Raw genomic sequence first — 13,677 nt, forward strand, 5'->3', positions numbered from 1 at the left:
AAAGTAGCTCATCCAGCTTAGCTGCAATGCCTGGGCTGCCGAGCCTGCAAACCTCCGCGATACGATAGCTGTGATCGCCAAGCAAGGACCTGCGCAGTGGGGCGATCATGCCATTGCACTAAATATTACTGCGTTATATTCAGCTGTTCATTTTTTTACGCGCAGCCTCCCGTAATATTACTAATTTTGCAAGATTACTTGATATGTTGACGAATTTCCTATAATGGAGCTTTAAAGTAAACATCTGTCAGATTACGAAAAGCTACCTAAATGTCGCTGCCTTATCGCTACAGCCCTCATACTCTATACTGGTCTCCCATCGGTCCCCCTTGTGTTGTAAGCACCAACGTGCATAGTATGACCTTCAGTCACACTACTCAAGGTATAAAATCCAACCAAACCATTTGTGAGCACGAAATTAATCGAAACAAACCTATCCTCACTACCAATACCCAACATAGTTACTGAGTGCATAGTTGATGCTATGTAGTGAAAAAAGGCGACGTCGCCGAGCAAACAAATGCTTCATTGATTTTGACACGGGTCGGTAGCTCGCATTCTTTGGAATCTCACCGTGTATAACTTAGCAGCTTTCGAGCGCTGCGTGCCAGCTTGCAAAATGTGTCATAATGTTTATGCGTGCCAACCTATATGCGCATACCATAATACGTTAACTTTTTCAGTTATCAATTCTTTGTGACCGCCTCGTTACATGAATATATAAATTTTATTTGGGAAATTAATTCTATACTTGGACAGTTACGCCCTTAAGACCGCATATCAGTATTTCTTTAAAAAAGTTTCAACCGCGGGGAATGCCCGTCTTGTACTCCCCTGTCATAGAGAATCTCAGTTTCGTCACAAGGCAACCGGTGATGCATTGGGGTCAATTTTCGGGTTGAATGAGCTGGAAGTCACGTGGTGTAGCCAGGGCGATTTTCAGCGTGTTTGGTGCAGTTTTAGTGCATTTTTTGCTCTTAGTCAGTCAGACGTTTGGTGCAGGGTGCTGTGAAAAGTTTAGTTGAAAAACCATCAAAATGTTCAAGGGGATGTAGCTCAAAATTGAATCACAGAAGTATACCTTAATTTGTGATTTTATGTTAGGCCCGCCTCTTGGCTACGCAGTATGGTTAATATTAGTTGCAAGATAGTTGCTTAAATCACCCCCTAGGGGTCATTTCGCCCCCCGGTCAGACATTATTTTAGCTAAATGGGCTGCAAAAAATTTAAGATGGTTTTGCGAAAAAATGAATCACAAAAACCTCATTCAATTTGCAATTTAATGTTGGCCCTAACCCTTTTCTACGCAATGGCAAAAAAATTTTCACAGGAAACTTGCTTTAGTTGCCCCCTGGGACTGTTTTGCTATCCTATAGGACATAAGATCCTCCTGGAGGCTCCTCAGATCCTTGCTGTGTCTTGTCCGATGCAGCTGCAATCATTTTTTTTCTCTTTAAATAGTACCAGTAGATCTTCATGGGTCACCGAGCACAGGAATTGTGGTGGGCACAGAGGAGTGACATAAAGTTATTGTTTTTTTGCCTGCCATTAAGTTTTTTTTATGAATGAGTTTTTTTTAAATAATTATTACTCTAAGGGGTCACAGGGTCTTAATCATTATTCTAGGGTGGCCACGAAGTATTCAAGGTTAAAAACCGCCAAACTAAAGTTATTTCCGTCTCCGGGCCCTGGATCTCGAATTTCAAAAAGCGGCGTTTCAGTTTTCTTGTTATTCGAGATTACGTTGTTTGCATGTAATGCCATCGCCTATCCACACCTAAACAAACATGTTACATAACGTTCGACATCACACGTAAACAATGCTGTATGCTGCACAATGTATTCCTTCGTTTTTTTGAAATCGCTGAAAAGTGTTCTGAGTAAAAAACAGACGCACACAGAAAAAGAGAATAGTTTTCGAAATTCGAGGAATTTTTTATCGCAAATTTTGATTAAAACTGATTAAAATCTTTTTCTGAATAACTTTAAATTAGTTAATTTGGCAAAGTATATGTGAATTTAATGTCGGTGTTTCCAAGCACATCTTGAACTTTTTGATCAATCACTTCCGATTGGGCAACTGTCAAATGGTTTTTCCAATCTCCAACCTGACCTGGTGTTAAAGTAAAACGTTGGTTTCTGGTTTTGTGAAAACCAGTTGGGTTTTGTTCAAATTTGTCACCTTTTCTGTACATTTGAAATACAGCATCAACGTCTGGATTCTTTTGTTTTGCAGCTTTTTTCATTGACCGAAACGATGTTTTTTGAACAATCTCCACAATTGTCTCATCACTGCATTCCACACCAATGAACTGGGCAAGCTGCTTAATTTGTTTCACAGGATCCTGTTTTTTGGATGGATTCATTTCAAAAAGAGCGTAAGCTTTCCGAAAATCAACACATTTGATTGTTATGATTGTTTACTTCTTTTTCAAACTTGTGAATGGAATAAATATTTCACTAAAATCAGACTTTTAAAACAGTCTTTGAGCTTAAAACAGTGTGCACAACTGTCTGCGACTTAGTGGTCATTATCGGCTCATTGTTAAAAACAGACTTAATAACAGCTGTACTTTCGACCTGTTTTAAGTCCTCAAAAACCAAAAACATGACATTGGGGTCATTTTTGTGTTGGTACCAACTCTTGATATGTTCAAGATATCCTTCCCCAGGTTTCCCAAATACTCCTTGTTTTCCTGCAGCAGAAAATACTTCTCAAAAATATACAATACATTCATTTAGCAATAAAGGGTAATTTCTGGAACAAAAACAATCACACAACCTTTTTTTATGATGTTGTGCAGAATATTTCAAAAGTAATTTTGTTTTTTCTTATTGTTGTTTTAATAACTTTTCAGACTTGCCAGCAATATGGAGGTCAAAGAACTCTTTCTCGTCACTTGGGAAGAAGTTGTAAATGTTTGCTTTCACAAAGTTGCGCCATGAAACGAGTTGGTCTTTGGGATTGCGGATGACGTAAATAATCTGCAGCATTCAAATTAGAGTCAGTTGGTATGTCATAACTGTAGTAAATAAAATATGTGCATTTGTGTATAGTGTATTTCTATTTTCCAATATTCATGCCGATTTTATCATAAAAATGTGCAACCTTCTTAAACTTCTTCAAGTTAACCAGGTAGCTTGGTAGATGGGTCCCAAAACACCTCCTGTCAAGTTGCACTGCTTCACTGACCTCGTATTTACACACTGCAAAGTATAGTGTGTAGTTGAATGAAAGGATCAATGCATTGAGATCGTTGTTTAGGTCCTGACAATGGGTGAAGGATGCGGTTTGTACAGATTTGAATAATAGTCCTTTGTGTACTGAATAACCAAATAAGTGGGTTTTTTGTATAAACGTTTTACGGAATGCAAATGTAACAGTCGCTGTTTGTTTGACGGAAGAATTTTCGCTTGCTGGTGAAGTAAGGTACAGACCTGGCCCGTATTCAAGGTAGTTGTAAAGTTGGTTTAAGCCACGCGATTTCGTCACTAATTCTGCATCTTGGTGGTAGAGAAGATTACGTACAATCTCCGATGTCCAAGTGGTGCCTATTCAATAAACATTCAGCTTTTCCCCTGGCACGTTAGGTCGTTGTTGTCGTTATATTAGTTCGTGCCTTGTTACGTTTGTGTGTCACTGCAAAACCAGCTTCTAACCTGGCTTAAAAAACTGCCATATACTCTAATTGACAAGTGGTAAAGGAGAATTGCATGCATACCTGTTTTAGCGTACGATGCCACCAGAACATCGCCATCTCGCGGCGTAAAATTTTCGTACGACCACTGCGCCGTCTCGGCTTGAAAACCCGGGTGCATAAGGAAACCTTTCCATTCTGTTGGTTTCTGGGGTGGTCCTGTTAACGGTAGAAGTTCGTTGTAACATTTGTCGACAAGATGTTTGCTGTCTTCTGGTAACAGAGGTAGAACTTCGTCCACAAATGACTTCGTCATTGTCAGAAATACTTCACGATCCATGTTAGGTTTGTCAGCTTGACCAGCTTCAGATTTTCTAGACAACGTCTGAAAGATAAAAAACTGAACAAGTCAGGAAAAAAATTTAACAGTAAGCGGTTGATGCTTTGTTCAGCAAGTTGTGCGGTATGGAAAAAGCAAGGAACACAAAATACACGTTTATAAAACGGCCACCGCGACACAAGTAAAAGGCAGTGCACGCTTCGATGCGCAAGCGAACAGTGCAGTCGCCACAACAGTTTTAAATATATATAAAAAAAAACAGTAAGGTGTGGAGTTAATTACCTGGAATGGAAAAGCCAAAGCCCATACATAATATAGCAAACGTATATCATCCCCGGATCGAACTGGCGAAATTTTTGTCTAAAAACGGTTTTGCCAAGTTCAGTATGTCAAATATGAGTCATAATCGAACCCCGCGAGTTCCATTGTCTTCTTTAAAACTAAGGTTTTGGTCTCCCTACAATTTCATCTAGTCATCGCACAGATCATTTTTTTTCCTTCCAAGCGCCTTGTTATGTTTTTTCCTAATCGGCGAAAAACTACACAACTGTCATTAGGTTTGCAGGCTTGGCAGCCGAGGCAATGCTGCATGCATTGCTGATTACAATACGATAGCTGTGATCGCCAAGCAAGTACCTGTGCAGTGATGCGATTATGCCATTACATGAAATATCACTGCACAACTGTATTTGCAATCACGAATAACTGTCTAGAAATCTATGTTTTCGCTGTACACCCGGGTGCAACTTGGTGCGGTGGTCGTCGCCTACGATATCAGCGGAATATTTGTTCCACACTTAGCATCAAACCCAACCCCGGTTTGTAGATACCAGATTTTCGCCTTCACTTTTCACTTTTCACAACGTTATCGTTTCCTTCTTTTTCGTAAGCGCCCAAACCTTGCTTGTGCATTTTATCACCATAAGACGAATTGCTCAAGATCAAAGATTTAATCCAACCGTTTGTGAGCACGAAGTGAATAGAAATAGACAAATATCCTCACTCCGTAGACCCAACAGTTTTACTACTGGCGTCGTACTTATAGTGGAAAAGATGCGGCGTCATGCTGAACAAACAAGTCAATTATTGATTTGGGCACTGGTTGCTACCTCGTCACGCAGGACTCCTACAATAGAATTCTCTACCTCAATGACTCGGCAATTTGTAAACAATACCATGTGGTGTTTTTTCTCCCAACTCGGCAAACAATTTGAAACCTAACTTCAAATACTTCTGGCCTTTTTCGGTGCTGGAAACGCACTAAAGGGTCAAAGGAACCGATGTAGAATAGAATTCATTTGTCATGCAGTCTGTAGCGAACACAGAGTAATATTCATGTGAAAAATGTAATATTGGAACTGTTTATATTCGTGACCTGTTTTCCACGTACATAAGGACAACCCAAAAGTGTTGCAATTTAAACAACCGCCGCCCTGACTCTAAATCAATAACCTCGTCTCTAAACTGTTGTAACTTGTTGGTCCTCCCTTGCGGGCGCTTTTGACCAGTGCCAGTATATATATTGAATTGCATTTTGTGTTGAAAAAGAAAGATCGGTGGGAACATGAAGGTGAATCCACCCATTCTGTGGTGATTCCACATAATTACATTCTACTTGTGGTTTCATTTGGACTGCTGCCGTAAGTTTCAGCCATTTTAATAAAAGATTGTTTACCTGATTGGTGTCGGATATAAGGAGTCAATAGAAGAACACGAACTTAAACGCAACAAGTCCAGAATGTGTTAAATTGACTCGCCTGTTTCTAAACTAAAGGTTGTCTTCCTTTATGGTTTAGAGCGATCCGTTTTTCATCGGTTGGTGAGGCCTGTTATAGGTTATTCACCATCCAAACACCTGAAATGTTGACTTCGCGAACTTTGACACATATTTGTACACATAAATTTTCGCTACTTGACTGTTCTTGTTGATGTATTTAAGTTTGTTTTTGTACCATCTCCTAAAGCTGTTAATATGTAACTCGATACAATTGTAGGTTTGGCAAAACCTGATGATGATGTGGCAATAATTGTCAAGATTTTGTGACGTCACATAACTCTTACGATGTGGCTGAAGTTCGCGGTAAACCAAATATATCTTCGAAAAATATTTCGGTATCACAAAACCTGGAAGAAACCCTCAGTTGTGAAATATTATCTCCCCGACCTTGGTCTCTCCTCAACAAATATTCACCAATTATTAACATGGGTTTGGTTCGGTAGGACGCCAAGGAAGTAACTTTATTGTAAGATTCACTGAGAAGACAATTCGGGTAAAAAGAGAGGTATAAAGGGAAAGGAGGGAGATCAGACACAAGGAAAGGTAATATCCCGTAAAAGCGGGCGCCGTCTACGTCACTATAGCCGTTGTACACGTCATCATTCTATCCTACGTCATCAGCACTTATTTCTTCACTACCTAAAAAAAGAACATGAAGTTGTTGCAGTGTATTGTTACGCAGTAATGCGTATGTGTGACGTAACACTCACCGGAAGGCCTCTAAGTCTCCTCTACTTGGCTGATTGCGTGCACGCTTACCTGCGTACAACATAATGCGTCAAATTTATGTAAAATGTCGTTTCAACATTATTTTTTGGGTATTATCAGCTAGCGATATTTGTTGTGTTTCACATAATTTTATTCTAAGGTTTCCTAAGAAATGTTGGTAAATGTCGTTACTGAGTGGAGAAGCTGGTGGAGCTTGAGCTGCTGGCGGATGCAAAAGCAGATGCGCTTGCACCACCTCCAACTTTGCTGATGAGGTCGGTGATTTGGTCGGGCAAGTCACAGTCAATTTCCGGCACTTTCACCTCAGGGGTTTCACACGGGGCAACTTCTATGATTTCTTCAAATTTTACAAAAAATATTGGTTGGTTGTGAGGGTGATGGGGTTGAAATAAGTTCCACATTTAGGAAAAGAAAGGCGGAAGTTGATATTTAACTTGATTTTATCCTTGGTTAACATTTCGCGTTACGTCACATATACCACGTGACTTACCAGGTGTTGCTTGTGCGCAAGCGACGGCTTGTGTTGAGACTTGCACTGCTGGTTTCTCTATCCTGATCACGGCCGGGGCACATGGCTCTGCTGCATGGGATAAAATATTTAAATCACCACAGGGTTTTATCCTATTTAGCAGGACTGGGTTTGGAATTGTGCGTTGGAGTTAATTTTCTAAGGTAAAGATTTAATAACTTGTTTGTTTTTGAAGGATGGTAACTTTTTTACAAGCAAAAGGGACACTAATACTTAAAAAAAACGTGTGGTGTGATGTACGAAGTTTACTGAACTGTAATTTACTATGGTGTTAATTAAAAACACGTTTCTTAGTAAAACTTACCCGGTACGACAGTTTTTTGCACAACACATGGGTTGCGTCTGACGTAAGATGATGCGCATGCGCTGGCGTATCTTCTGCTTGGGCGTCTCACAATGGTTGGGCATGGGCGTCTGTAGGTGGGGACACATGGGCGTCTGTAGGTTGGTGGACATGGGCGTCTGTAGTAAGTCGGTGGGCAGGGGGTTCTGTAAGTTGGCACGCATTTTGTCTGTGGGACGTAGCAACGACGGACTTGTGGTTTGTAGATGACGGTCGGGGGGCATGGTACGCACGGGGCTAGGGTCTGAAAAAAAGTTTTTTAATTTTAATTCTTACGATACACGAGGAAAAGTGATTTCATGCTTACAAATGTTGTGGTATGTTAGGGAGCTTTGGGTATTAACAACATCGTTAACAGAATTTGCACTGTTCAGTTTTCTACCCACACAACACTGAGTTATCGCTTCTTGAATTATTACCAACAAAGTAACCAATCGCGTTCAATTTGTTACTTCTCAAAATCGAATCACCAAACCAAACAGCAGGTTCGTAAACATAAACGTCGCCATTCTTGCGTGCATTGCTGTTATTATTACAAACAAGTGATTATTAACCATTTGTCATAGGTACCACCTTGAAACCACAAACCGATACCCCGTTCTTCTATATAGATGCATTTACGACCAATCCTAATCATTTAACTTTCACGCAACCCTTGAATTCAGAAATTGTTATGGCACAATTTTTTCGCAGTCACACGATTACCGAACTCTCACCTTTTTAAGTTCGAATGCCGGCCTCACTTTTCTTTCGCCAGTCTCAGGGTTGATGGTGATGATACGACGGAAAGTTCCCGGAGCGCACGGAGTGCTCTGGGCTTCTTCCTTGCTAATTTCTTTCCATCCGATGCTCTCATCGGTCACGTCGACTGTTTGGCCGTCGCAGGTGGTGATGGTGCTTCCACTCACGCTAACAACCTGTCATTGTAAAGTCGACAGCACATGATTATATTGCGAAAGCATCCGTGTTGTTTACATTGAAATATATGAGCATCCAATTCGAAGCGTAGTTAGCAAAGTTTACTGTATTATTACACACACTTACACTCACGTTTTCGATCCAAATCGACATAAAAATTAACAGAATTATGTGTTTTGTCATCAATTTTGACTATAAGCTTCATAATAACATCTATTAATTCGAAAAAGTTTTAATTTATTTCAATTAACTTGACTACATGGCGAGTCATACCTGGCATGGTTGTTCAACCACAGTTGGTGTGATGCATGGTTCTACCACAGTTGGGGTGATGCATGGCTCCTCTGGTACTTTTGGTTCGTCGATTTCGATGCAGGGGACGTTGGTTTGGGTCAAGTCGATGCTTCCGCCGATGCTGGCAGATGCGGATGCAGATGCAGATGCAGAGGATCCGGTGCTGGAGTCGAAGTCAGTGACGGAGTCGAAGAAAGATTTGGTGGAGCCTCCAGTGGAGACGCTTGCTGAGGCTGAGGCCGAAGCCGATGATCTGATTTCTAAACGTGAAAAACAAATCAAATTATGAGAGCTGGAATCGCCAAATATAAAGCGCCTGCGCATTGGGGCGATCTTCCCTTGCTATGCGTAAACATGGTAATACTTCTGCGTAAAAAAACAAGGTAGGTTTTATATGAAAGCTTGGAGACAGTGAGTGTTTTCGATCTGTAGGTGGTATTAAAGTACGCAAGAAAAGTTACAGAATCCAAAATGCTCGAAAAATCAATAATCGCAGTGGACGAGTGAACAAATACAACAACTTGGGCATTTTACTTTTTGCCAAAGTTGTATTTAAAAAAACAAATTTGTATTTTTTTACTCATCAAATCGTTATGTGGCATAAACCACAAAAAATACACAATCAAAATCAGACAGAAACATAATTAACCGTTGGCGTTTACTTACCAGGGATGGCAATGCTTGCGGCCGAGGCCACTCCAATGCAGAAGGCAATCAAGACGAGGGAACGCATCTTCAATTCGGTTTAGCGACTTAAAGACTTGCAGGAACGTTTCTAAAACAATGCCTGCCTCCCGTTTGCAAGCCATATTTATACCCTGCGGACCCGGATCCAACATCACGTTCGCCACTGCTCAAGAGCGTTCAAGTCCCGTTGACCTGTGTCGCTTGTTCGGTAAGAATTGCTACTGTGACATCACTACGTGCGGATTATTGTTTTGGAGTGTGGCCTTTCTTGCTGGCACCTGCTCACTTTGCCCAACTGTGCAAATATAGAGATTTGTGAACAAAAACATGACAGTAGGGTAGGTGATTTTGGTTGTTGACAACAAGCTAGCAGTGAAGTACCAACTTTTACAACTGCTGCAAAGAGGATTGCAGCTTAACATTACTTGTTTATTCATGCTGGGAGTGGACCTCATCACATTTCATTTGTTATGGTTGGACATAGCATTGTGTTGTGAATTTAACAAATGTTAATTTGCAATGTCACAAATTTGTATTTTCAATTTCTTGTTAAAGCACTCACAAACAGGTTTATCACCGATAAAACTACGTCCTTGGATAAAATGAAACTAACCCAACATTCCCCACAAACAATATTTAACTAACCTTGCGTGCGAAAAATTACGTCACTGCTGATAAAACGTAAAAAAACTTCAAATTAGGCTCCTTGTTTATCTGGTAATACTTGTTACTATTGTCACATGCTAAATTTTCCTTACGATTGTACAGAAATGAAAACGGTCGTATTTTTTGCATTATATGCAATGTTTGACTGGTGGCGTTTTTAAAGTTATTTTTTTTTCAGTGTAAAATTCCTAGTGTTGTCAGGAAGCACTATGCCACGGTAGAAAGTTATTACAACAAAACCCTTTAACCGATCGACCAAACCGCAAACGGGCGCCACGCCATGCGTCCAATTGCAGCACTTGAATTTTGCGAAACTTGCACGATTCCCGAGCGCATCTCAACAAATTTACTCTAAGCCTGCTGATTCCATAAGTTGGGTATGAGCGACATGTGCGTTGACGCCACTTCTGGGCGCCTAAAGACCACTTTAATCTTGCCGGTGTCCACTGGGCCCCTCGGACCCCCACCCTTGACCACTTGTAACGTTTTGAGCAAGCGAGCAAGTTTGAACGCACGCCAAGTCAACCTCGCTTATGTACACAACGGTTGAGAGAGGTCGCGCCATAGAGATCTCCGCTCGCGTCCAGCAGGCAATCAGAACATCTGGGCAAACACTTAAAAATTCCACTGGTTTTCCCGTGCTGACCACGCCCTCTTTTCGCCATGGGTGTGGTCGGTTGAAAAGGTCAGTCACGTCAGAGGTCAAAAGTTTAAATCGCAATCGGGAAACTTGATTTAATTCTTTCGCCTCAAACTCGAGGTTTTGAATGCCAGAAACTGCAACGCAAGGTCAAATACAAATGACACCATCTTTGTTTCACATAAATTACTTCGGCGTTTCAAATCAAACAACAATTTTTTTGTGAAATAATTGAACACCGGTAAACACAAAATGATCCTCTAAATTATCCAAACAATTTGCGTTTGCACAACAAGAGTACGCGATGAGGTTTTAAAGAATACATTTCATGAATCTCAGCCAATTTGGAAAACACATTAAACCGCGACATAATTTTTTCGTGTAAACAATAAATTGTTCGTCAGCTGATAACCTGATAATATCCTACATGGCTTATGAAAAGTTAGTGAAATCACACATTAGGATTGTCGTTGAAGTAATAAAAGCCGATTACGTTTTAATTCACACATCGGAATGTATTTTGCATACGTCGTTCTTCGGTATCGGGCTACAACAAGATAACTGGTAGCTAAAAACAAACTTCATGACCAGAAGTGCGATCGCAATTATCACCACCAATATGAGATCGTGGAAAATCAAACTGACGAGATCCGCTCCAACTTGTTCCCAGTAAAACGACGGTGGGCCATCATTGTTGTTGTTACAATCGGGTTGGGTTCCAGCAGCGATTGTTGTTGTAGTTGTTGTTGATGTTGTTGTTGTTGTAGGGGTTGTGGTTGTGTCTGGAGCTGTAAAAGCATTTGTGTTGTTAACTAATATTGCCCATTGGAATTTTGTCGGAACGTGTTTCTTGTGTGGGGCAAACTAATAAGCAACTGCAAGGTTTCATGCTGCATGGCAAGACAGGATCGGCCTATTGGAATGACCTTTGCCTATAGCTCACGTATAGGTCGCCTGACAAGTTGTGCGCATGGCAGCAGTGTATGCACACAAAACCCTTTGGGTTTTGATTTGTTTCGAATCCATTTCTTTTGTTGCGTTGGGAATGTGTGCAATGCAGCAGATGAACTGTATTTGTGTCAAGACCAATAAGGCAAGTTATTCCGTGCAAAAGGTTGAAATTAATACACTTTGATTCGATGTTGTGATTAATTAAACTTACGGATAACTCCATTGACGTCACAAGTCCCTGGACACGCGCAAGGACTTGTCAAGATGAAATCCTGTAAATGAAAAATGACGATTTATGAAACCGCTGTGCATCGAATGCGTATAAATCGGGTTTCCCAGACGTTGATGTATTTGAGAAGTTTATATTCAAAGGAAATGTTGGTGGGAAAACAGAAGTTAAACCAATAATATACATATGGAGGTCGCTTATTGATCTTACGTATTCGGTCGTTATGAGTTCACCGATGAACTCCAGATTATGGTCGGTTACAGCGGGTTCGCAAACCAGGAGCACACGAGAAAATCTAAAAACAATAAATGTTGATTTAAAACCCGCGAGATTGTTTCAGCCGAGGGACATATATGTGATTCATGTACAGGATGGTGTGGGTTTGAATCCCAGTATGTTTGAAAGATGAGTACAAAAGCCTATAACCTTACAATATAATTGGAAAGGATATTTAGCTTTACAGCAACCGCAGTACAAATGGTATCGAATCCAAATTTGAACAAGCGCAAAAGTAATGTAGTAAGTTTATCGAGATGCAATTTTGTCATATTAAAGTAAAGTGGATCTGTACGTTGCTTTGAAAACCAAAGTAATAATTTAGTTTTGCAAATCAGACCGACAAACACTGACCAAACTATGACACACAAAATACCTTAACGCGTCGTTTGAAAAGTATGTGATGGAAACGGCCCCTTGAAAATCAGTTACAAACGTTTCGCTTGCTTGAACACCGAGGTCGTATTCCTCTGCAGGGTTTGTGTCGCTTTGCTGGTGAACCTGCATGTAAATGTACACAGGTTTCATGTCTCGTTGCTCGTTCTGTTTTTTCAGTAAAGTAAGCCCTGTGCGATTCTATTAACCACACACAGTTAGCGTCCCATGTGGCGTCTAACATTCCTGTAGTTTCAAACCAGCACTTACAGCAAGGTCAGTGAACTGCGCAGAAGTGAAAGCAACGCATGGATTGTATGAGAAAGTCCACGGTGTTCCCGGGTCGTCAATCGACCACCTGGGGGCGCCGTTGGTCGAACCAATACTCCGCAGGTCAATGGTTCCGCTGTTGTCGGACATCGAACACCTAAAATACGTGAGGTTCGAAATGAGTCTTGGTAGAGCTACATACGGTGGACCTGTAGGGTCTCACCAGTGCAACTGGTGAGTGTATTATGCAGTTGATTGTTAGTTGGTACCAAACGGGTGTAAGTTGACTGAAAAGTGCAACAAAATGGGAATTTCCGTGACTGGTTGTTTAAAAGCTAGTCCAGTGCTACAGTCATCAGCTGAAAGTCAAAACTGTTTGCTCAACTGTCGGCTGCTCTCAATGGTTTTTGTTGCTCTTTTGCTTCGAAACTCTCCTGACTTTTTGATAAGGTATAATACCTTGTGGTTTCTGATCACACTTATAAAGTTATGTTTCCGAGGTTAAAATCTGTCGATTTTATTATAAAACATATTGAGTCCCATTCAAGCAGATTTTTGACGTGATTTTTTGACTAAGGGTCTCATTTCTCGTCGGATGTATGGTTGTTGATAATAACAAACATTCGAGACAAACTTTTCCGGCCTTAATTTCGCATTAGAATATTTCCATAAAATTTAATCGTGAACTTGTGATACTCACATACATGGTGCGTTCTTCACACACGTCTGTGAAAGAGAAGTAGGGAGAAAAAGGCATACCAGCAGCAACACACGACACAGACCCGGATAAATTACCATAATTAAAGCTTGTGTACAAACTAAGTGGAATATGTCTACCCTGGTTTGTCGGATGGCTGAAGAAAATATAAACAAGAAAATTATGAATGCAATGTTTGTCATTGAAGGAAATTGATAAAACATTTGATAAAAATCAGCTCACATCCTCTGTACCTTTCCTAGTTAAAACTGCTCAAGATTGATTTGATTAAAATGATGAAACAACCGAATCTAAATG

At 40.6% G+C, this 13,677-nt stretch overlaps 2 protein-coding genes and 1 pseudogene across 2 annotated transcripts; all 3 read right to left on the minus strand.

Annotated features, from left to right (window-relative positions):
- Positions 1-1,994: 1,994 nt before the first annotated feature.
- Positions 1,995-5,633, minus strand: LOC145890907 (amine sulfotransferase-like). The gene is made up of 9 exons (XM_082981895.1): positions 5,594-5,633; positions 4,261-4,322; positions 3,723-4,023; positions 3,439-3,552; positions 3,110-3,207; positions 2,865-2,985; positions 2,581-2,696; positions 2,183-2,345; positions 1,995-2,113 (listed from the first exon to the last, which is right to left on the minus strand). The coding sequence occupies exons 1-9, from the start codon at positions 5,631-5,633 to the stop codon at positions 1,995-1,997; spliced, it is 1,134 nt and encodes a 377-aa protein (XP_082838021.1).
- Positions 5,634-6,651: 1,018 nt separating this feature from the next.
- On the minus strand, positions 6,652-9,301 carry LOC145890923 (uncharacterized; annotated as a pseudogene).
- Positions 9,302-10,880: 1,579 nt separating this feature from the next.
- On the minus strand, positions 10,881-13,442 carry LOC145912749 (uncharacterized). The gene is made up of 6 exons (XM_083000335.1): positions 13,363-13,442; positions 12,663-12,819; positions 12,394-12,518; positions 11,952-12,036; positions 11,724-11,784; positions 10,881-11,349 (listed from the first exon to the last, which is right to left on the minus strand). Coding segments are annotated over exons 1-6 (717 nt in total). The 5' UTR covers positions 13,365-13,442; the 3' UTR covers positions 10,881-11,062.
- Positions 13,443-13,677: the final 235 nt, after the last annotated feature.

This window comes from Ascidia mentula, chromosome 1, assembly GCF_947561715.1.
Source record: "Ascidia mentula chromosome 1, kaAscMent1.1, whole genome shotgun sequence".
NCBI lineage: Eukaryota > Metazoa > Chordata > Ascidiacea > Phlebobranchia > Ascidiidae > Ascidia > Ascidia mentula.